General features: G+C 44.7%; 1 protein-coding gene across 1 annotated transcript in view; it reads right to left on the bottom strand.

Annotated features, from left to right (window-relative positions):
* The window catches only part of DOCK2 (dedicator of cytokinesis 2), a 425,439-nt gene that overhangs the window by 79,426 nt on the left and 322,875 nt on the right, over positions 1–23,138 (bottom strand). Inside the window, exons 30-32 of the mRNA XM_082456398.1 lie at positions 13,890–13,968; positions 3,969–4,069; positions 3,818–3,876 (exon numbers count right to left, since the gene is read on the bottom strand). Coding sequence (XP_082312524.1) covers positions 3,818–3,876; positions 3,969–4,069; positions 13,890–13,968 — 239 coding nt within the window. The remainder of the gene's footprint in view (positions 1–3,817; positions 3,877–3,968; positions 4,070–13,889; positions 13,969–23,138) is intronic.

Below are 23,138 nucleotides of genomic sequence, written 5' to 3' on the forward strand. Positions count from 1 at the left end.
GAATGGCTATTGTGTGGGCACTCAGCCTCGTCTGCCACAGATAGCTTCTAAGTTTCACTCTGTCTTGGATATTCCACGAATTGCACTTTAAAACCCATCATTACCCAAGGCAGTGTTCTCACTACATTGGGCACTCATGTATACAGTGCTTACTCCTGGTTTGGATTAGCAGATTAACCTCATTAGCATGTTAGAGAAAGTGTGCTAATGACATCATCTGGCAGAACGCAGAGTAGGGTGGGGATGGGGAACCATCCATTCACTCTGCCTCCCCTTATCCCTGAAGGAGACAGGCAAAGAGAAGGCAGCCATGTAACCAATGGGCAGCAGGAAAACCCCTTCAGGCTGATATACCTTCCTCTTCCCTGGAGCCTCCGCCATCCTTGCCAGCAGCATCCTTTACTTTTTGTTTTCTGCTGTGGACATCTGTGCCTTTGTTTGACCTCTCATAACTCCATGAACATTTTACTTTGGGAAATTCTGCCTCCCTTGATGGATGTAGGCTTGGTGGGGGCACTGATGGAGAGGTCATCCAAGGAAGGCCAATAGAATGGTGTCCCCTGGAGACTGGACCTTTAGCAGAGTGATGTTGGGATGGAACATCCTGAAGGCAATGTCACACCACCTGCCGTGGATCCTTGAGTGTCTCTGGCCCTACCCTTCGTAGCCCATTTCCCCCTTCCCCTTCCGATAAGTACCTTCCCTGATTAAGGCAGCCACAGTCAGCATCTCTTTCTTGCAACCCCCAAACCCTAACAACATTAATTCATCCTACAGGTACTTGAATACATCATGGAGTTCGTGATGCTTCTGGACAAACACTCGTGCCAGGGTACTTGTCCTGAATCTAACTCTAATCCACTCCAGGATCTTGTACACACCTCTTTGCCTCTCTGTGCCTCAGTTTCCTCATTGGTAAAATGGTGGGTTGGACCAGACCTGTAGCTTCAAACTATTCTCTGAAGTACTTCAGGATTTCTCCCCAGAAAATCCACAGGGGTCTACATGGGAGCTCAGGAGAGGCCCATTATAATGGGCTCTGGGCTCTCCACTCGACTTCAATTAGAATAGCTTGGCTTTCATCCAATTTCTGTGTTGAGCAGGATATTTTTTTATTGGTCCTCAGCTAAAAATAAACGTTTGAAAAATGATGGACAATATGATCTCTAAAGGACCCTTCCAGTTCTGATGTTCTGTGATTCTAAGCAGGTGGAATATTTGGTAACATCTTTTCATTCATCAGCATAATTGGGAACACAGGAATGCCTGCCAAAACATAATCTATATCTAAATAAAATCTTCTGTGTGCAAAACAACGGCAATGAAGGACATTCAGAAAAGAGCAGGCTGTGTGGAAGAACTAGAAACAAACAAAGCACAGATCCCTGTTTTGCAATTCTGGCAAAGCTTGATATGTAGATCTGGGAAAGGAAGCCCACCACGGCTTTACCTCCTCTTTGCTGTTGTAAAGCAAAGAATGCAAACTCATATGCAAACCGAATCTGGGCCCCAGGTTTCACTGGACACATTCAACGTTTTAAAAACTTTCAATTAGTTATCACCAATATTCATAAATTGGAAAATGCATTTAAAAATTATGTTTCCTGGCTTCTTTTGAAAAAACGGAACACGTGACAAGGTCGGCCTTGCATTCTAAAAGGATGGCAGTCAACCAGAGCAGGACAGCAACTGTCCCTTTTAGCTGGGGCACATCTGCTTCACTCTGCAGCAGGCCCACCTACTCCTTCCTATAATCCTGACCCCGGAGGCCAGATGCTGGCCACCAGGTAGGCCTTCACTTGCACTATGCTTTTTTGTTTTTTCCTATTGCAGGCTAATGGTGAATGAAACATAAAATATTTCTTACAGCCCTGTCATTATCCAAAGTGGAAAAACAAAAGATAGACTGAGAAAAGGTATGCTGTTCTAGAAAGACAGGGCAGAGATGCTATTTATTTATGATAGTGGCTTACAAATGGGGGTAATTCTGTGTACACACACGCACGCGCACACACACACACACACACACACACACACACACACACACAGACGACATTTGGCAATGTCTAGAGACTGTTTTTGGTTATCGCAGCTAAGGAGGATCTGGTGGGTAGGCGTCTGGTGGCTAGAGGTCAGGGATGCTACTAAATATCGTACAGAACGTAGGGCAGCCGCCACAACAAAGAATCATCCAGCCCCAAATGCTGAAGGTCCCCTGCTTTATGGATTTCTGTGGGTTTAACATACATCAGCCCCTTCACTCTTTTACATTACCTGCCTGCGCGCTGCCCGGGCCCTGCCCTTCAGGCCTTAGCGACACAGGCCTGGCTTTGATGACTACTGAGCCAGAACAGGAAAATTAGGCTCCCTCCTGATGGCGCAAGGGTGAAAATAATGATAAAAACTCTGACATGGGTGTGGCCTCCACGGCTTCACTCTCCCAGTATTTGCCCTTATGATCCGCATAAGCACGCTGGGAGGAGATGCTGTTTCCCCAGGTTAGGCCCAGTGTCACTCAGTCCCCTGGCTTTGGGCCTCATCGCATGTAAATGACGGGGCAAGACCCCAGGCAGGGGTGTGGAGTCCGTTCTGGGCCTGGTTGCCCAGCTCTCCCTTTGATTTTGTGAGCCAGTCCACAACCCTCCTGTTACCAGTATGTGCTCTTGGCCTGAGTTGAGTTGCTGCCAGCAAACAAACACAAAAGCCAGGCTGATATCCACTGTGCTTTCCCCACAACGAGTGGGCCTTGCTGGAAAGGGCAAGGAACGGCTGTCCAGGAAATCAGATGGGAACTGAAAGACACTAAGATGTCTGAGGCAAGAAGCAAAGTCAGGGGAGGTGATATAGGTTGAATCTAAGAGACGGGCACAGCATTGCAAGTGCTCGACTGAAGAGGGCCCACATCCAGGCCCAGGGCAGAGCAATTCGGCAACAGAGAGTCAAGGAGGGTGCACAAAAATCGGAGGTGAAAATGGCTCATTACTTGTTACTATTTATTCATCCATCCATCTACCCATTCATCCTTTCCGCACCTATTTATGGAGCAGGAGTCAGGCCTTGGGCAAGGTATGTGGCCCCCAGGCTCGTGGAATCAAAACCAAGCTCTGGGATTTGCCACTGTTTCATCTCAAGCAAATTGCTTCCCTCTCTGAGTTTCCTGATCAGTAAAAGGAGCAGGTAATGTTTCCATCTTGCAGGAGGTGATGTGAAGATTAAATAAAGATCTCCTTAGCCCTGGTCTGACTCAGACCCTCCCTAAATGCCTGGCTGACTCCATCTCCCCTTCTTTCCTCCCACAGATGCCACTCAGCTCACACAGGATTCCTGCAGCTCACTGAAGCAGGGACAGCTTCTGGGGTCACGTTTCAGCTCAAACATACCGCAAAAGACCTTCGTCTTCCATGGAAACAATTCTCCCCCATGCGGTCGGAGAGTCTTTTGTGGATCACTACATCACATGGGAAGCAGGATGCAGAACGCCCACCAGTAAGCAGAAAGCACATGTGTGACGTGTGAGGACGTGCATTCCCACAGCAGTCGTGCTCTTTGTCCTTCTTGTAAATTCCAGTTTGACGTCTTAACCCCTCAGGGGCATCAAGGAGAAGCAGATCCACAGCTGTTTTGGGGGGGGGGTGGGATTTGGGGGATGGGCACCCTCTCTCATCAGGCACTTATTAAGGACCCGGGGTGCATACAGTGATAAACTATTATTTCGAGATCCCACTGCTGAAGCCCCCATGGCCCTCTAACGGATGGTCTTCAAGAAGGAGCCTGGCCTGTGCAGATGGTGTCTGTCTGGATGCGTGTGCCTACTCACCAAGTTTGTACCACATATCACGGATGGAGAAGCCAATTAGCCGTCTCATGTCCCCGTACCTAGGAGGAACAAAAAATGTCTGCTTCAGTCACCATCTCAGAGATTCTCATGAACCCCTACCCCCCTTTCAAGAGATCCAAATGCAACCTACTTATTCAGGATTTTGTTGTATTTGGCGTGTGAGAACTGCTCCAGCTGCAGAGAATCCTGAGTGATAAAAGCCACTGCCAGATGAAAATAGTTGTTCCACAGCTGTAAATGAAAGAGTGGAGAACAGTCATGGAGAGGGTCTGAAGTGGGAAAGCATATTAAACGCTGGGTAATGTGAATAATTTATGAAGATGGCAGAAGACAGAGACAGAACCAGTTTAATTCTGCGTGCTGCAATTTTCTAACTGGCACTGACTCTGAAATTAACATCCCGGCCAAAGCGAGGATAATTGATGGATTTCTCTAGGTGCCAACCACATCGTCTCTCTGACAACAGGATTTGGGCAAGGAGGAAGATTTTAGGGCTGCTTTTTTATTGTTGTTGTTTTGCTTCGTTTTGTTTTTTTGAAAGACAAATAAGTCGCCCCCAGCTGGGTGTCCTGGTGAGCTAGTGAGCTCTGCCCTAGAATTAGAGGATGACGAGGGATTAAGTATTTCAGAGACTCTCAGCCTCTCTGGAAGTCCTCCCTAATTCACCCGACAGCTCAGAGGACCAGCCTGCAACCTATTCCATCTTAGAATATTTTGCCTTTTCCTTCTCTTTAGTTCAATGGTTTTGAAGTGTGGCTCTGGCCAGCAGTATCAGCATCATCTGGGAACTCATTAGAAATGCAAGTTCTCTGGACCCACCCTTGACCTACTGAATCAGACCCCAGGAATCCGTGTGTTCACAAGTACTCTGGGTGACTGTAATGCTAATTTGAGTTCAAGAACCACTGAGGGCCAAGTTTACAGGTAAGCTTGTCATAACTACAACATTTACATGACCTCTTGGTGCTAAATGGAGAGACTAATACTAGAAGCCACTCCACGTGCTCATGGTGAAATAGATCAGGTAAAGTGTGCAGCGCAGAGCAAGGGCTCCAAAGATTAGCAGCAGTGACGGTGATATTGACACAGGCTACAGAACCGAGAGATGGAGACCCAAACCAAGGTATTGTTGAGCCTCAGTGAACCCATCTGCAAAAGGGGTACCTATGTATCCACTGCAGAGGGCTATGGTAAAGATGATGTGTTTAAAGGGCATGAATCTCAGTAAGAGCTCCAAAGCACTGGTTTGCCCTATTATTCTTTTCATTATTCTAGTGACTCCTTTGGTACCAAAGCAAATAGTACAACCTGGTGCCTTCGGTGCTCAGGGGCAATTATTACAAGATGCCATGGCCCTGCAAGGAGCAGGTGGGGGGGCAGCTTTGCTGGACAAAGCCCACACACTTCCAGCCTCCTCTAAACATTGACTAGCAAGGGGAGGGTTAACACCAGCTGGGGAAATCACCTGTCAATGAGACCTTCATCCTTCACTCAAAGATGTTCATCGGAAGTTTCAGATGGCTAAGACTAAGTGAAAGGCAGCTCCACCCTTGATAAAGCCCTTATTGCTGCCCAGAGTATTATTTTCATATGGGCTTGTGGTTCCAGTTTCAAAAAGGAGCAAAACAAGCCCTTCATTTTACCATGGGCCAGGCACTTTCCCACACATCCCTCCTTTCATCTCTCAAAACTTCGTAGCCATCATTAGGCCCATTTTACAGTTGAGGAGACCGAGGCTTAGAGGGCTTAAGTATTTTGCCTAAGGTCACACAGCTTGTTAAACATACAGCAGAGCTGGGATTTAAACCCAGGCCTACTGATTGACATTCAAGTCTCTTTCTACATGCCGTGATCAGTCTTTAGCTGAGGATGCATTAACACATATTTATTGAACATCTTCAATGGGCCAGGCATTGTCATCATGTGGGGATAGGGCAATGGTTACACAGACAGCAGTCCCTGCCCTTGTGCAGCTCGTACTCTGTTGAGGAAATGAGCTCTCCTTCTTTTACTTGAAACTTTATCTCCCAGAGTCCAAAAAGACCAAGTCTCTCCAGGGGTGCAGTGAACTGACCTCCTGGCTTGTGGCCTCCGTAAAGTCAACTCTGCACACAGAACCCGGAAGGATCGGATCGTATCACTCCCTTCCTCAAAGTCCTCCAAAGACTGCCCATCACCCTGAGAATCAGATCTCAGGCTCTTCTGTTTCCGTAGTAACCTCGCTTATCCAAACACAATAAAGGTCAGGGCGTCTCTCAGCCACTCTGACTGTCCTTCCTCCTGGCGTCCCCATGACTTGCAGGTTCTGAAAATGTACTGTTTTGGTGAGCCCAGAGCTCACACCTCCTCCCGTTTAAGACCAGGATATGAAACCACAAGCCAAGGAATGGGAAAACCTGGTCATAGGACATGGAATGGGTTATTTTTAGGGTGAGAAATTCCTGAATTTAGGGGATTTCGTAAGAATAATCAGGATACAACAGGAAATAGGTATGTGACAAAGTAAGTTGAATTGGTATCGCTTTTGAGAATAATTCCAGAAATCCCCCTCGCCCAACCATGTTTGAGAATACCTAGACACTGTCAAATCTAATTAAGCTTCTTGCTAGCCTCTATTCTACCTGACTTGGCCCTTCAAAAATGTTTTCTGTCACACATTGCTGATTTTCTTTTTTAAAGTTGAGATATAATTCACATACCATAACATTAACTTTTTAAAGTATATCATTCAGTGGGTTTGAGTATACTCACAAGGTACTACAATCTTCACTACTACCTAATTTTAGAACATTTTCATTGCCCCAAAAAGAAACCGTCCACCCATTAGCAGTCACTTCCATTCTTCCTTCCTCCTCAGCCCCTGGCAACCACAAAGCTACTTCTGTCTCTGTGGATTTGACATTTCATAGAAATGGAATCAGAAAATACGTGACCTTTCTTTAGTGTCTGGCTCCTTTCACTAAGCATGACGTTTTCAAGGTTCATCCACCTTGTCACAGGTGTCAGTACTTCATTTCTGTTTATTGCTCAATACTATTCTGGGTATAAATATATATGGATATACCACATTTTGTTTATCCATGATGGACATTTGGTTTGTTTCCACCTTTTGGCTATTATGGATAATGCTGCTATGAACATCTACATACGAGTTTTTTTGTGGATGTATGTTTTCAGTTCTCTTCGGTATATACCTAGGAGTGCACCTGATTTTCTTTTGACTTCTCTCCTTGAAGATCTTCGTGGACCATGAGACCATAGATCCAGTGCTTCTTCTTCTTAGTGGATCAGAAATGGTGCCCTTAAGTATCTCACCCACAGCCCCTGCCCAGTTCTGCCCATGAGGCTCTGTGGGTCCAACTTTGGAACTGAGGGAAGGCCGTCATCGTCAGTGGCTCTGTCCAGTGCCTGAGAGCCGAGCAGTGGCCACAACTAGACACGGCTGGGCACTCGTGATACTTCTTGCCTGCACCTTCCTTGACTCTTGCTCCTGAAGAATCAGAACCAAATGAACTAACCTGGCTTTTCAGGCAATTTCCAGTGTCTTCTCCCTCAGCTTCTCCCTGAGCTGATCTGCTCAGACTCACAGACAGAACACAAGCATCTTGGCCTCCGTGGCTTTGCTCACAGTGGCTCTCACACCTGCAGCATCTAACTTCCATCCTTTCATCAAAGCCCAGCTCGAGACCCGCTTCCTTCATGAGGCCTTCCCAGAAGGCAGAGCACATCAGGTCTGCTCAGCCCTTCCGGATTTCAGGAGCACTTAGTAGGTGCAACCACAGACGTGGGTCCATCGTTCCACACCTGACCTTGTGCTCCACTCACTTCCCGTGACAGGATCATCCAGTGGTTAAGAGCACATGCATCAGTGTCTCACAGACTAGGGAATGGATACCAGTCTCTCTCTTACTAGCTGAGCTGTCTTTGGCTAGTTACTTGACCTTTCTGAGCCTCATTTTTCTTACTTGTAAAATGGGAAAAATAATGGTAACGACCATAAAGGATTGTTGTAAGTGCTGGTCGTAGAGTATTTGTAAGCCCTGTCTTTTCCGATTGTAAGTTCCACCAGTACCAAGGGTTCTGGCTTCTACTTATTTGTATCCCTAATGCTAAATTCAGTACGATGGCTCGAATACAGCTGTGCTCCAGAAAATATTTATTTATCGATCACCATTTTGTTAGAGAGATTCTCCAGTTGTTTCCAAAGATCCCAGATTTTTCTTTCCTCCCTGGCCCAAGCTGTCTGGTGGCATTTTATTAAGAGCCCAGCCTGGATGGCTCAGAGAAGCCACAGAATCTTTGGCAAAACACACGGGTTCCTTTTCCCTGGGGAAGAAGTAAGGTGATTTCTGATTGGGAATTTCATATTTTGAAATCGTAGGACAATAGAAGGTTAAAGCTGGAATAAATTTCAGGGTCATCTGGTCCAAATCTATTACTTCACAGATGTAAACGGTGAGATCCAGATAAATTAACCACCCACCCAGTCATACCGCTAGTGGGTGTAATTAGAATTCAGCTATTTTTAATTAACTCTCAAAAAATTATAAATGTAATATGCACACAGTAAAAAAAATTAAATGACTGAAAAGATTAAATAATAAAAAGTTATTTTCCACCCTACCTTGGACCCTAGTCTAATTCCTCAGAAGAAAATGTTGCTAACAATTTCCTGGATATCCTTCCAAAAATTTTTGTGTATAAACAAACATATATATAGACATCTTTTCTTAATAGTCTGCTATACTTTGCTTTTTTCTCTCATCAATATTTCTTGCAGATGTTTCCACATTAGCATATACAGATCTGCTTCATTCTCTTTTATTGCTGCATGGTCTTCTGCTCTAAGAATGTACTTTAATTGTAACCAATTTCCTATTTATAGACATTTAGCTTGACTCCAACTTTTTTCTTCTTTAGCACTGGTGCTGTAATCAACATCCTTGTTTATATATCTTTATGCATGAGAGACTGTTATGTAGTATACATTCCTAGACGTGGAACCGCTAAGGCACAGGGTCTAGGCAGATATTGTTATTGTTTGTGTTGTCTTTGTTGTTTGTTTTCATAGAGACTGTCAGGTTACCTTCCAGAATTCCAATCCAATCCAATTACAAGCTCCATTGTCATGGGCAAGTTACCCTGCCTCTCTGAGACTTTAGATAGTATCTAAAGGGGGTACTTATAAGGACAAAATGAGGAAATTGCTACCTAGTAAACTCCTACTCAGCCTTTTGGTCTCAGTTCAAAAATCACTTCCAGGGGAAGACTTCCCAGCCCGCCTGGACTAAAGTAGATCCATCCATTATTTGCCCTCATTACACCCTGTTCACAGGATTCATGACATATTTTAAGCAGAACTAATTTATTTTCTGTCTCCTCTACTGGATGTAAGCATCATGCAAGCAAGAACCTCATTTTTTCATTCCCTGTTGTATATCCAGTGGCTAGGATCATGTCTAACCCAACATGTACTCAGGAAATATTTGTTGAATGAGTTCATTAATAAGCCCAGCATGCCGCATGTGTTCTTGTTAAATCCTCCCCAGAAACTATGCTATTGGTATTATGATTCTCCCCATTTTAGAGAAGAGGGAACTGAGGCCCAGAGAGGTTGAATAACTTGCCCAAGGTCACACAGTTACAAAATGATGAAGCTGGCATTTGAATCCAAGTGTATCTGTCTCCAGAACTGGCATTCTTTAACCACCCTGCTCTTCTGCTAAAATTGTTCTTCTTCTTCTTTCTTGGTTCTTGTTAGCCTTTGTCGTTGGTCGAGTTTTCCACTGGTTCAATCAGATACCTTTACAGCAGAGACATCAAGAATGTCTGATCCTGTAAGTTTCTTTCTCAATGGCCTTGAATTATTATTTACCACAAATTCTTATTTTTAAAAAAAGGGACCCAACACCCAGGGTTGCTTAAATGCAGTCAGCATACCCACCTCTGTGGTGCAAAGGCCCAGTTGCCATGGCCATTCTGAAGATGCCATTGATTCTGGGAGTAAAGGTTTCCAACTACAGATTCAGGTTGGGAACATCAGTCCAGAGGTTGTCTAGGGTCCTCAGGCTGAAGCAGGCAGGGCCGCAGAAGCTGTCCCCAAGCATGTGACCACCTTCCTGCCTGGTGGAGGCGTCCTGCCATGACCTCCCTGTGGGTAGTGCTGTGGGACTCTTCAAGGTGTCAATGAATGCTCCCTCTGTGTCCGTGCTCCCTCTCTCATGTTTTTTGCCATCACTGGTTACACTTCCCATTATAAAGACCAAGCCTGCCCTCATTCCTCCACCAATGGCTGGGAATATTCTGGAAGCTTTTCATTTCACAGGGTCTCCAGTACAGGTTTAAAAATGATCCCAAGGTGGTCTGGTGCCCAGAAGCTGATCCAGAAATGCCTCAAGACTAAGGCTGGAATTACCAAAGGCAGAGCCAATTATAGCTTCCCAAGTAGAGAGAACGGTCTTAGTAGCAATCAGACAGCCACCTAAGATGGAAAGAAATTATTTGGAGCCAAAGAACACATCCGAAGTGCAACCACTGATTCCTGGACCAATCAGAGTTTCCAACATGGAGAGTCTAATTCTGCAGCCAATCATTGAAGAGCTCCCTGTCCCACAGCCAGCAAAAGCTAACAAGGGCAGACTGTTTCTGGAGCTACATAGAGCTGTCTCCTAGATCCGAAAGGCACCCTGTTCCTAAGACACAGTGCAGAAGAGTGAAAAGAGCTTGGGTATTGCAGACAGGCCTGGGGCTGAATCCCAGAAGACCCACTCAATAGTTAGATGACCTCTAACAGGAAAGTCAACCACTTCTCTGAAGCTCAGTTTCTTCACCAGTAAAATGGGTATATCCCAACCTAACAGGGTTATGATAAGGATCAAAATGCCCTAAGTCGATGCCTAATAAAGGTTAGTCACCTTCCTCAAAAGCTTGGATGCTAGAAGATGGATTTACGGTCTGCTATTGAGACCCCAAGATCCTTGAAGGCAGGGCAGTGTTCTGTTTTGCTTCTGAATTTCTCAAGGCATGTTGCAACAGCCTGGACTCATGAGAATTGCTCTTAAACAAAAATTCTCACTGAGTTAAACTCGAAATCCTCTCTTGGTCTTCCCTGACCATGAAAACAGATGTGAATCTCAAGGCCCAGCATCTTGAATAGGGCCTGGGAATGCAAATTTTTTTAGCCCCAAGCAGGAAACATCATTTTTCTAATTCCCAGGTCTTGTCACCTACAGAATGGCACCCACAGAGCTTCTTGCTTTTTGCCCTTTGAATCATAAAACCACAGTTCTGGAGAAGATATTAGGGATAATCTCATTGTACCTGCCCCTCCTCTGGGCAGCAGCTGGCAAGGCCAGCTGCGCTTAGTGGTGGATACTGTTCCTGCTGATATTAAATGCATAATTAATGAAACCGTAAGAAGAAAACAAGGCGTGTTCCAGGCAGGGTACAGAGAACAAATCCATTCTCACACAAGTGAGGAGAAGGTAGGAGAACAAAGATAAGTTTGAAGAATGATCCTGTCCTTGAGTGCTTCCCACTAAATATATGTGGAAGTCTCATTCGAAAAAGAGACATTTCATTTTGTAATGTTGGCCACTTTCCCGCTTTACAAATCTTGTGGGTGTGAGAGCCCTAGGCAGTGTTGTGGTGACCAGAAAGATGCCTCCCTACTGTCCTGTTTGCTGAGGACTGACATATGCGTTCCCAGACCTGACACATTTAGGACCACCACCACCGTCATCATCATCACATCAAAATGATAATTATTGTAATTATAATGAGCTAACATTTATTAACCAGCTACCATGTTCCTGGCATTCTTCTAGGTATTTTACACGAATTAATTCACTGAATCCTCTCAACGATCCAGTGAAGTAGCTACTATTAGTGTCATAATTTGATGTTGAGGACACCGAGGCACAGAGAGGTGAAGTAATTTGCCTAAAGCCACACAGCTCATGAGCTCAAACCTTCCATGTATGAAACCCCCACTTCTCTGGGCCACTCTCAGATGCAGATTTTCTTTCAGGAAAACTGGATAAAACCTAAAAGAATGGCATGAAGGACTAAAGCTGAGCGTCTCTTGGAAAGTACCCCCCTAAGACCGTGGAGGAGAGCCAGAGTCAGGAAATCAGGTCCGAGGCTATAATTACCAACGCCCACGGAAAGAGATGAACAAACCAGTCAACAGTTTTATGGCCCAAACACTGCCTTGCCACTGGCCCCTAGGTGTGTTGTTCCGAGCTGCCCCTCCAAAAAAGCAATGGCCTTATTAACTCCCCTGATCGTACTCGTAACCAGAGCCTGCAGGCACCTGGGCCACGTTTGGAAGGGGATCAAACACGTCTCCTGATTCAAACAGCCAAAGTGACATGTTTTGTTTCTGTGTCAAAGATTTATAACTCTCACGCAGACCCTGCCAAGCAGTCAACCCAATGTGGTGGTGAAACTCTATCTCTAGCATGTGGCTGCAGTGACCTGCAGGCTCTGGTGCCAGCCACTGCTGTGCTTTTGTCCCACCTCTGCACTGACACGCTGTGTGACTTCAGGCTATCTGCTCATCGCCTGGGAGTCTTAGTGTCCACAGCCCTCCAGTAGAGAAAATAATAGTCACGGTTAACTACCTTGTAGGGTAGTTGTAATAAGGACTGAGAAAGATAACACCTAAAGTGCTTCTTGTGAGATCTGCACGCACAATGCTGTCAGAAAATGGCAACTATTCTTTTCATCATCATTATCATTATAGTTCAGTTGCCTGATTTAAATGCAAGGTAGTGGGAGAGAATCTTATTCAAAGATAACATTTATTAAGTATTTATAGGCCAGTGCTGTCTAGCAGAGCGGATCTCACAGACCTCAGCCCAGGCATCACCTCCCCAAGGAGACCTACTATGAGCCAGGAACACAGCATAGACTCCCTGTGAGTACAGGTCTTCACACTCCCGAAGCTTACCTTCTACCAGAGAAAAGAAAGAGAACGGGCATGTAGGCAAATAAGAAAGATAGCATGGAGTGCTATGAAGAGACTAGAGCAGGCTAAGTGGTGACACACAGTGGCCATGGGGTTGTTAGGGGACCTTCAGAGAGGAATCAGGCAGGGGAGGCCTCTTGGAGGAGGAAGTGTTTGATGGGAAACTGTTGGGACCTTCCTTACAAGTGAGTTCCCCTAGCAAGTGCCTTGGTACGTTCCTGTTCTGGAAAAACCCTACGAAGTAGCGAGGGGAGGTGTTGTGAGCATTTTACAGATGAGTCAGCTGAGGCACGGATGCAGTCCAGGCCTTGCCTGAGGTTCCTCGGCTGGTCAGAGGCCAGAGCCCAGACAAGAACTGAAACCCCAGACGAGCAGGCAGAAAAAGCCATCGCCCCAGCCTGCCGGCCACTCCCTAAGCTTGTGCTGTGAGAGATCCTGGGGGTCAGAGGCTTCCCTGGAGGGGGGATCCCCTTTTAAGGGTCCCCCTCTCTCACACCTCCAGCCAGAGGTAGCAACCTGAACTTGTCCACAAGGCTTTGAAGAGTTGGTTCTTCTTGCCTGGGCCCTGAGCAGATGTGTCGCCCTGTCTGCCCCAGGGGCATGCTTTGAGGCCCCTGAATCTCACAGAGTTCCCAGGTCTTGTCTGAGCACTAAAAGTGATTTCTGGAGGAATCAGAAAGTCACAGAAATGTACTCGTGAGCTTTATCTTTCAGTATCTGAGAATGGCTGCTTTTCTAGGCTCCAGTGAATAAAAAAGTAAAAAAAAAAGTAATACATTTTTAAAAGGTGGCATCCACTTTGACAATGAATGAATGCAAGTCTCCTCTTCAGCACAAGATACATCATACGGTCACATTTGCATATGCTGCTCAGTTGATGACTATTTAATCAAGGGCCTGGTTCCAAACGCTGAGTACTTCCCTTCCTCCCCTCTCCCCACCACCTCTCTGTGGAAACACCCAGAGACACAGGCATAGCTTCCGAGTGTTCTGGGATGTGTCTGGTGGAGCAATTAGCCCAGATTGCTGGAGCAGCCCGGCCAGGGCACTCCAAGGGCAAGTCTGGTGCCTCACACTCACCTGAAACTCAAAGTTCGTGTTTTCCAGGAACTTCTGGTTCATGGTTTCTGCAAACTTGTTGATAGCTCTCAGGAAGACCCTGGAAGAAGGGAGAAGGTCACCAGGCCATCTGAGCACGCTACCCCAGACACCCCTCCCCCATGTTTCAGACTGAAGTTCCTTTAGTTCCAAAGACCCAAGGAAGAGGTTCATTGACCCACATTAACACCTGCTCTCACTGTAGACCTGGGGCCATGTTTGCCCTGTCCTGTCTGTTTGACTTCCTTTAGTAAATCTGTATTGTCTCTTGTTTAAACTGTTACAAGCTTGTGGCAGAAAATTCATGCCATTCAGGAAGATAGAAATATTGCCTCCTCCCAAGTCAAATAAATAAACGAACAAACGACACACCAGCAATCCTATCATCTGGGGAAAACCATCACTGACATTTTGACAAACATAATTTCAAAGGTCTCCCTAGACGTATATACACAAACGATATTATAAAGATAGCATTTTGATAAATGGGGTTAAACGATAAATTCTGTTTCACAGCCTCTTTTACTCAACAATAAATTGTGTGTTCCTTTCAAGCCAGTGAATTCAGATATATATCATCCCTTTTAATCACTGAAGAGCATTCTATTGTATAGATGTATCACAGTGTATTGCATCAGTCTTTTATTGATGGACCTTTACGTTGCTTCTCAGCATTTTCTGTTACAAACAGTGTTTCAGTGATCACTCTTCTATGTGTGCCTTGTACCTCCCATATATACCTCTTCTCCACTCTTCTTCTCGAGATGGTAATGCTGATCAAATCTTACATGTATTGAACATTTTGTTACCTGTTGTCAAATTGTGTTTCTTCTTAAATGTCTTCCCATCCAGCCCTTCCTCTCCCTCCTCCCTACTCTCTGGTCTTACAGCCTCTTATCTCTCACCCTTTCAACCTCTAGAGTGAGTTGCCCTATGGAACAGTTCCAATCCTGTCGATCACCCGCCTCAGTGGCTCCCCACTGCCCACAGGAGAAATCTAAACTCTTTCTCTTGACCATCAATGCTCTCCATGATTGGACCCCACCTTCTCTGCTAGGATCATTTCTCACTATTACTTTGTGCTTTTGGTTGTTTTCTGAGTTCATAGCTGTATTCTTCCTTTGTATAGAATGCTCCCTCCTTCTAATCGTTTCAGGGCAGGGTCTGCTGCATCTTTCAGGCCCCCAGAGGACAGTCAGTGCAACTGCCTTTCCACACTTCATCATGGTCTGCGAATGAGTTATTTGCGTGACTCAGTAACGACTGTCTCCTCCAACTAGACTGTACTTTCCTTGAAATCAGAGACTCCCTCCATGATCTCATCTACTCTCCAATCTACATGCCTTTGACTCCCAAATTTTATATCTTCATCCCTGCCCTTTCCCCCGAGCTCCAGCTTGCATTCCAGCTCTCTGCTCTATACCTTCACTTGGATGACTAATAGGCATTTCAAGCATACGTGCCAAAAGCTTGACTCCTATTACCTGCCCTCTTTCTGTCGTCTTCCCATCTAAGTTAAAAACAACTCCATTCTTCCAGTTGCTCAAGGGGTAGGGGGACTTAGCATCCTCTACTCTCCTCTTCCTCTCACATCCTACACCTGACCTGTCAGCAAAACCTCTTAGCATTACTTTCAAAATATATCCAAATTCAACTACTTCTCGTCACTCACTGCCACTGACCTGAACCAAGTCACCATCATTTCTGTCCTGGATTTTTGCAGTCACCTCCCAAACTGCTACATGCTCAACTGTGGCCAAGTCTCCACTGTGTGTGTGTGTTTGTAAAATCTAAAAGGGCAGGGGCCAGATCTTCCCTGTACTACTGTCTATAATTTTTGATTAACAGTGGACAATCAATAATGTCTCTACTGAGTGGCTGGTCCAGGGAAAATGTCTATTTGGCTACCCGTGGGAAGCCAGTAAAAGGAAGTGTTTATCAGCAGGTTATTGCTTTGGGTAATAACTGGGACTCAATTCTGCATGGGAACTTCTGAGTTTAGACTGTATTGAACATACTTGAGCATCAGAAGTGTCCTGGGCTATTTACCCATTAATACCAGCCCCTCCCTGGTTGAAAGTTGCTCTTAACGGACATTAAGTCCCTAGCACTTCTGGCCTGCCCTGCAGGTGGGCTGAGAGCTCTCCTGTAGCCAGATAAAGCCCAGAGAATGAAAGAAGTAGGAAGCTCTCAGGATGCATGGGAAATGTCCACCGAAGCTGCAGGTATATTTTGGGTGGGCCACAAGTGTGGGAAAGGCAACTATAGCATGTGCTACATCAGGCGTTGCTTGTTAGGAAGCTGGGCTAGATATTCATTAAACACTAAATATTTGGTTTTTGTTTTTGTTTTTGTTTTTAAAGATCAGCACTTCATTATTCGACTTTGTATAACATCCATCTGTTAGAAGCCAGGAAGAGAAAATGTACATAAAAAAGCTTTGAAAGTTACAAAACCTTGTTTAAATGTAAAGTAGCAAACAGACCTAAGACATATAGATAAAGGTGGCCCAAGGACTAATTTTCAGTAGCACTGGGCTCTCTTCTTCATCACCTCTGAAAACCTCACCTATAAATATTTGTTGAACAGAGAAGGCAGTGCATCCTCTTATCAGGATCACAAGATTTGTACACACACACACACACAAAACTGGATGTGATTTCTGGCTTTGCCACTTCCCAGCTGTGTGGATTTGGGACATGTTAATATCGTGTTTGACACCTAAGTTTCCGTTTTTGTGAAACAGCAGCAATGTAACCCCTTTCACAGGGTCCCCGCAGGGTGTACTGGCAAATGTATGGTAAGTGCTGAGCACAGCGCCTGCCACATGGTGACAATAGTAACATGGTAGCTATGGCCGCCCAGACCCCTTTGGGTTGCTTCATTCTTCTTCCAAAGGCAGGTACCGACAGCAAAATGGACAGTCAGAGGACAAGTTGCAGCCAGCAGGACCATGTAAAGACAGGAAATACAAATCCCACAAAACCCTCCACCCCATCAGGCTGCCACAAGGTGAGATTTCTTTGGTTTTGTTATTCTGTCATTTGCTAATATGTCTTTGAAAAAACATCTATATTTTCTTCTTAAAGACTAGTATCGGATTCCCCAGATGGAAATGCATTGAGTGGCTGTCAAATTATGTATAAACATCTCAGACAGTCTAATATGATACCAAAATGAGGGGTTTTACACATTCTCAGTAGTTTGCATAACAGTTATTATTTTGATTGTCAACCTAAACCTGCCTCTGGCTCACAAAGGCCAGCCCAGTAACCAGGAATGATTAGCCCCCTGTGCTGATGGGGGGAGTGGTGGCAGATAGGCGCTGAAGTAAATCAAGGCTCCTCCCTGTCTCTGGATTCTTCTGCAGCCACCCTCTGGAAATCAGAGTATCACTTAACTTGGGTTTCCCACGTATGGGTTTGGAAAAGTATGTCTTTTGTATTCTTTAAAAAAAATAATTGTACTTAAAGCCTAAGCATTAATATGTTGAAGTGGGTTAGAATGAAAACACACTCAACTTTTTCTGTTACTTTCAAAAATGAACTTGAAGTGTTGAAAACAAAGTTCATGATCAAATATCAACCTAACATTTCCTGCATTTCATGCATGATGCTTAGCAGCCTCTAAAAAAATGAATAATAACCACAGTCATGGTTACCAACGATGTGCCAGGCTCTGCGCTAAGTACTTTGTATGGATTTCTTCCGTGTTTTTTTCCCACCTTTTTAAATTCTCACATTAACTCTCCGAGTTAGATATTGTTTGCCTTTTAGAGATGTGAGTTTAGGTAACTTTCCCAAGAACCCAGCCAATACATGTGGAACCAGGATTTAAACAAAGTTATGCTGCCTTCAGAACCTTGGTATTTAACCACGATGCTATTCTGTTCACAAAGAAATCTCTGTAATTCTGTTCAACCCAAGCTGTGAGCTCACCTTGTTAATAATGACAATGATGGGAGTCTCATGTTTTCATGCATATAACCTGTGCCAAGTGCTCTACAGACTTTGTTTCATTTAATCCTACAAACTGAAGTAGGTGTTACTGTTGCACCCATTTAACAGAAGAGGAAACTGAGCACTGGAAAGATCAAAAAATTTCCCCACATTCACACAGCTAATAAGCAGCAGAGTCCACCCAATCTCAGGTCTGTCTTTCTTTAAAGCCTTTGCAATTAACCAGAAAGATATACTGGCTCCCCTGAAGGCCAGCCTGCATGGTGTTTTGGCACTGGGCATGCTCCTACTCATGCCCACAAGGCACAGAGCCCCTTCCCACTTAGTCCCCATTACCCTGCTGCCCTGCCCACAGTTGACAGGGCCCAGAACCAACACTTGACTCAGGCAGTCTTCCATGGGCTGACTAGAAGTCAATGGGTAATCACATGGGTACCAGTGGGGGCACCCAAGCCTGGATAGTAGTAAATCAAACCCTTTTAGACAGTTCAAAAGCAGGACAACCAGGGAGAATGCAACGAACCCTGCCCTGAGTAGAAGCCATGAGCAGATAATTCTGTGAGGAAGCAAAAACCATACTGCAAGAGAAGTCAGCTGCTGTGAGTAGGAAGAAGCTGGCAGAAAGGGAGCTTGGTACCCGAGGATACCTGAGGTTGGTATCCTGAAAACTGCTCCACATGAAGCTCACTGCAGCCACTGGACCAGGTTCCCAGCTTCCTACCTCTCTTCATGTAACAGAACAAACCCTCATTACTGGAGGCAACTGAGAGTTCCTATGTTCGTGTCCTGAATAGACCTATGCTCCATATGCATCAGTCCTTGGATTGGATGCAGTAATGGAAGGTGCACACAAACTCCTGCAGGAGCTAGAGCAAGCCTGCCTGGGGCACATTCCCACTCTGCTACTCTTCCTTGCTGCGGTCTTGAGCTTGTTGCTTTGCCTCTGGTACTCTCAGCTGCCCCATCGGTGTGACGAGCCGTGTGTGAAGATGAAATGAGATGCAGTGCATGAAGCTGGTGGCCCAGGGCCTCGGTACATAGGAGTCCTTAATAAATGTCAGTTGTGTGGTTATCATTATCCTTAACTGCCCAGCCACCCTGTAGCTCTGAGGCAGGAGGACCCGAAGCTGAGAACACTCCAGTGTGACAACCAACCCATGCCCACAGGTTGTATGATGTGAATGAAAGAGGGAACCGGAGGTGGACATGCCCTTTCCAGTGAGAATGCCGAAGGTAGAGAGAGGGCCTCCCTGAATCCCATTCCCCTTTGGGCCGTGATTCATGGGATGTAGTTGATTCTACTGGTCAAAACTTAAAGATGGAGATAAAAGAGGTGGCCAGAAGAAGGGAGTCCTTATTCCTCCCCTAGAAGCAGTGAAAAAGCCATTCTCCCAGAGCCTTTAAGCAGCTTCCCTCACAACACACAAGGGCTCCATGCACCGAGAGGCTACAGTGTATCAGAGGATTCCACCTCAGGGTCAGGGCACGGCCCACCCCAAGTGCCCCTGACCCTTCTCAAGTGATTCTGGATTCTAGTTAGGGGTGCAGCAGACTCCTGGGACTGGAATCCCGTGGCCAGCTGGACATCAGGATTAGATGTGCCCTGCTGGCTATAAAACCCATGGAGAGGCCTTCTTCTGGATGATACGTTTTGGAGGAGATGAGGTCTACAGAAAGGAAGTAGGCAGCACAAATTAATGTAGGTAGGAGAAAGGGGAAGCGGGTGTCAACGATTGTCAGCACACTGATGGAGCCGCCAGCAGATTGCTGAGCACTGCCCTGCTCAACTTCCTAGGGTCAACTATTGTGACCCTACTATGTGCCTAGTGCGTGCTGGAGACAATATTAGACCTTGCAATATGTCACCAGTAAGGTAGACAAGATCCAGCCCAGATGTGCCTCTTCTGTGAAATATATTGGATATTCCCAGATCATAGGAATGTGAGAACAAATTAATAGCTCACATTTATGAAATGCTTGCTAAACACTATTCTAACTACTTTATGCATATTATTTCATTTTGATCCTCACAAAAATCCTTTGTGATAGGTCTTGTTAGTACCCCATTTTACAGTGAGAAAAACGGAGTCCAGAGTGGTTACGTAACTTTACCAGAGGTAATATAACTATAAGATGGTTCGAACCTAGGCAGTCATAAATCCTAACTTCTCTGTGCTCTGAACTCTGTGCTCTGAACTCACTACAGTTCTGCAGCGCTTGGTCATATTTCCATGGGCATATTTACTGTCTCACCAACAAGACTGTAAGCACCCTGCCTTCTGGGGCCATGGCATAGATGGGCTCTGGATGCCCGGGACACTCAATATGTATGTGTTGATTGATTCCATTTAGAGAAGCTTTAGGGATGCGTATAAATCCCCAACGGCCACCACTTGCCCCCTGCCCAAAATGTTGAATTTCCAGATTGAGGTGCAGATGGACGAGGGGAAAAGAGGTTCCTAGGCATATTTTGTTCATTTACAATATTACAAAGAACTTGATCATTTAAAAATTAACCATGTCGTGTACATCAGATCTTACTGAATGTTGCATCTTACCAATAAGAAGAATGCTCTAACTGGAGGTATTTCTTGCAGGAGACATGTCACCACGTTTGCATACACAAACAGTACACAGCTGAGGAGACATTCAAATCTGCAAAACTCCATTCCCTCCTCCAACAAGCAGACAGATAAATTATATATGACTAATACATACATACATACGTGCACAAATAACAAGCAATAATAGGGAAATTATAGAAACAGAAAATCATAAAAATGTAAGTAACAGGGAGGGAAGGAAGGAAGGAAGAAAAGGAGGAAAGAAAAGAAAGGAAGAAAGATGTTGTAACATACAGACTAACCAACATATGAAGTTCACCTTGTCCATGTGAATGAATGGAGCTTAGGATGCATATTTTTAGAGAAGAGAAAATGACATTCTGGGGAATAGTGATCTGGGCTCAACCATGGTGTATGTTCCGTTTGTCCAATTTATGTTGAAATCTTTCATTAACTAGCTGCATGACCTTGTGCAAGTTACCTCTTTGGGCCTCTTTAAGTTATCTGAGCCAATTAAGTATGCAGTTTGCACATCCTTACAATGCACTTAATAATACAAGCCTCACTATTTTACAGGATGAAGCAGTAGAGATGAAGAACATGGGCTCTGACTGCCTGACTTCTCTGTTCTTTTGCTAGTAATACAACACTGAGTAAGTTATTCATCTATTCTGTGCTTCAGTTTCCTCAGGTATAAAATGTGGATTATAACAGTTCTACATCATAAAGTTGTTGCAAAGATTAAATGAGCGAATACATGTAAAGTATTTACAATAGGGGTGGATCTAGGTGTGTATTACATGTTAGCTATCATAACACCACACAAGATGCAACAATCGTGAAAAAAATTTCAGGTGCTCTGTAAATGGAAGGGATCACTGTGGCCAGAAGATGAAGGAAGTCTACAACCTAAGCTATATGCCTGCAGGGAGAAAAACAGTCATCTTTTCTGGTCGACACTAGGCACATGCTTCTCTACTCCAAGGCTACATTTGTTGTCTGCAATGCTCCCATTCACTGAGTTCCTCCCAGGTACCAGCACTGTGCTAAGGAGTAACTCATTCTATCCTCACAAAAAAATACCACGAAATGGATATAATTATCCCTAATTTGCAGTCAGAAAACCGAGGTTCCAAGAGGTTAAATGACTTCCCAAGAAAGAGAAGGTGGCAGAACTAAGAAGTCTGAAACCCAGGCTGTGTTTCTGAGTCTAACTTATTTCAAATGTAGAGACTTAAGTACTCAGCAGATCCTTTAGAGATACAAATGTTTCTATTTAGGAGACAATTCCATTTTCTTAGGTCCCTTAGAAAATTATATTCTGATTTTGTAGGTATAAAGAAACAAGGATTATTGCATCATCTCTAGGGGCCGGTCCCCCCCAAAAAGACTAAAGTCTGTGGGATTTCAGGTAGGGACAGTCCTTCAAAGCACTTCTACATATTTCCTCCAGGATGACTGTTGGCAGCTCAGAAGGGGGTGTTGCCCTGGTCAGGGCTCCAGCCTCTCTGGGCTTCCATCCTCCTGACCCTGTATCAGTAGTAGATGTCTGTGCATTTATTTGCCTGCCCATCATCCATTTCTCCTCCTGGTAATAACTCTCAGATTTTCCTTTGAAGAATTACTCCCCCAGCCTCCCCCTTTGCTCCCAGACTTTGTGGTTTGGGTAGAACTAACCACAGCCTCCCCAGTTCCAAAGGTGGGTCATATGACCCAAGCCTGATGAAATAGCGTATTTCATTCTCCTGGCCACAGAGGTTATGGATGGGTAGCTCAAGATTAGACTGGGAAATTTTGCTGTACCTATTGAAGAAGAGGCTTTTTCTTTCTACTGGGGCTGCTAATCCAACAAGACATATTTCTGGAACTTCTATAGCCAGTTTTCCACTGCAAAGACAGCATCTGCCTAAGAATGAAGCCAACAGAGGAAAGGGCAGAGGTAGAGATATAGATTCCCTACAACACTGTTTGAGCACCTAGATACGTCCATGCCTGCAGCCATAACTCTGGGCTCTTTCAGTTGTCTGAGCCAATACATTCTCGTTCTGTTTAGGCAAATTTGAATTGAATTTCTTAAAAAAAAATCCTAATCAATAAGTAACCATCGTTACCACAGGGGAAATGTAGGGGGCAGGGCTAAATCAGGAGCTTGAGATGAACAAACACACACACTGCAATATATAAGATAGATAACCAACAAAGACCTACTGTATAGCACAGGGAACTCTATTCAATATTCTGTGATAACCTATATGAGAAAAGAATCTAAAAAAGAATGAATATATATATGTATAACTGAATCACTTTGCTGTACACCTGAAACTAACACAACACTAAATCAACTATACTCCAATAAAATTAAAATATTTTTAAAAACTTTAAAAAATAAGTACCCATTGGATACACGGAGTGCATTACACATGTTTATGAATGTCAGGTTCTGTGCCAGGAGTTAGAAACACAGAGATAAACTGGACATAGTGCTTGCCTTCAGGAAGCCCATTCTCTAGCGGCAGAAATAGTCACATGAAGAGATAATTACAGTACAGTGGGGTAAGTGTTATAATATGGGTGTGTATGTAAACAAAGAGGAGGGAACACATTCTCCTACCATAAAGGAGTCCCAGAAGGAGCCACAAAGAAGAAATTACATGGACAAGAATTTGAAGGATGCTTTCATGTTCAGTTTGGTCTAGAAAGGAGGAGAG

The sequence above is a fragment of the Balaenoptera physalus genome, assembly GCF_965194825.1.
Source record: "Balaenoptera physalus genome assembly, chromosome: 3".
NCBI classification, from domain to species: Eukaryota; Metazoa; Chordata; class Mammalia; order Artiodactyla; family Balaenopteridae; genus Balaenoptera; species Balaenoptera physalus.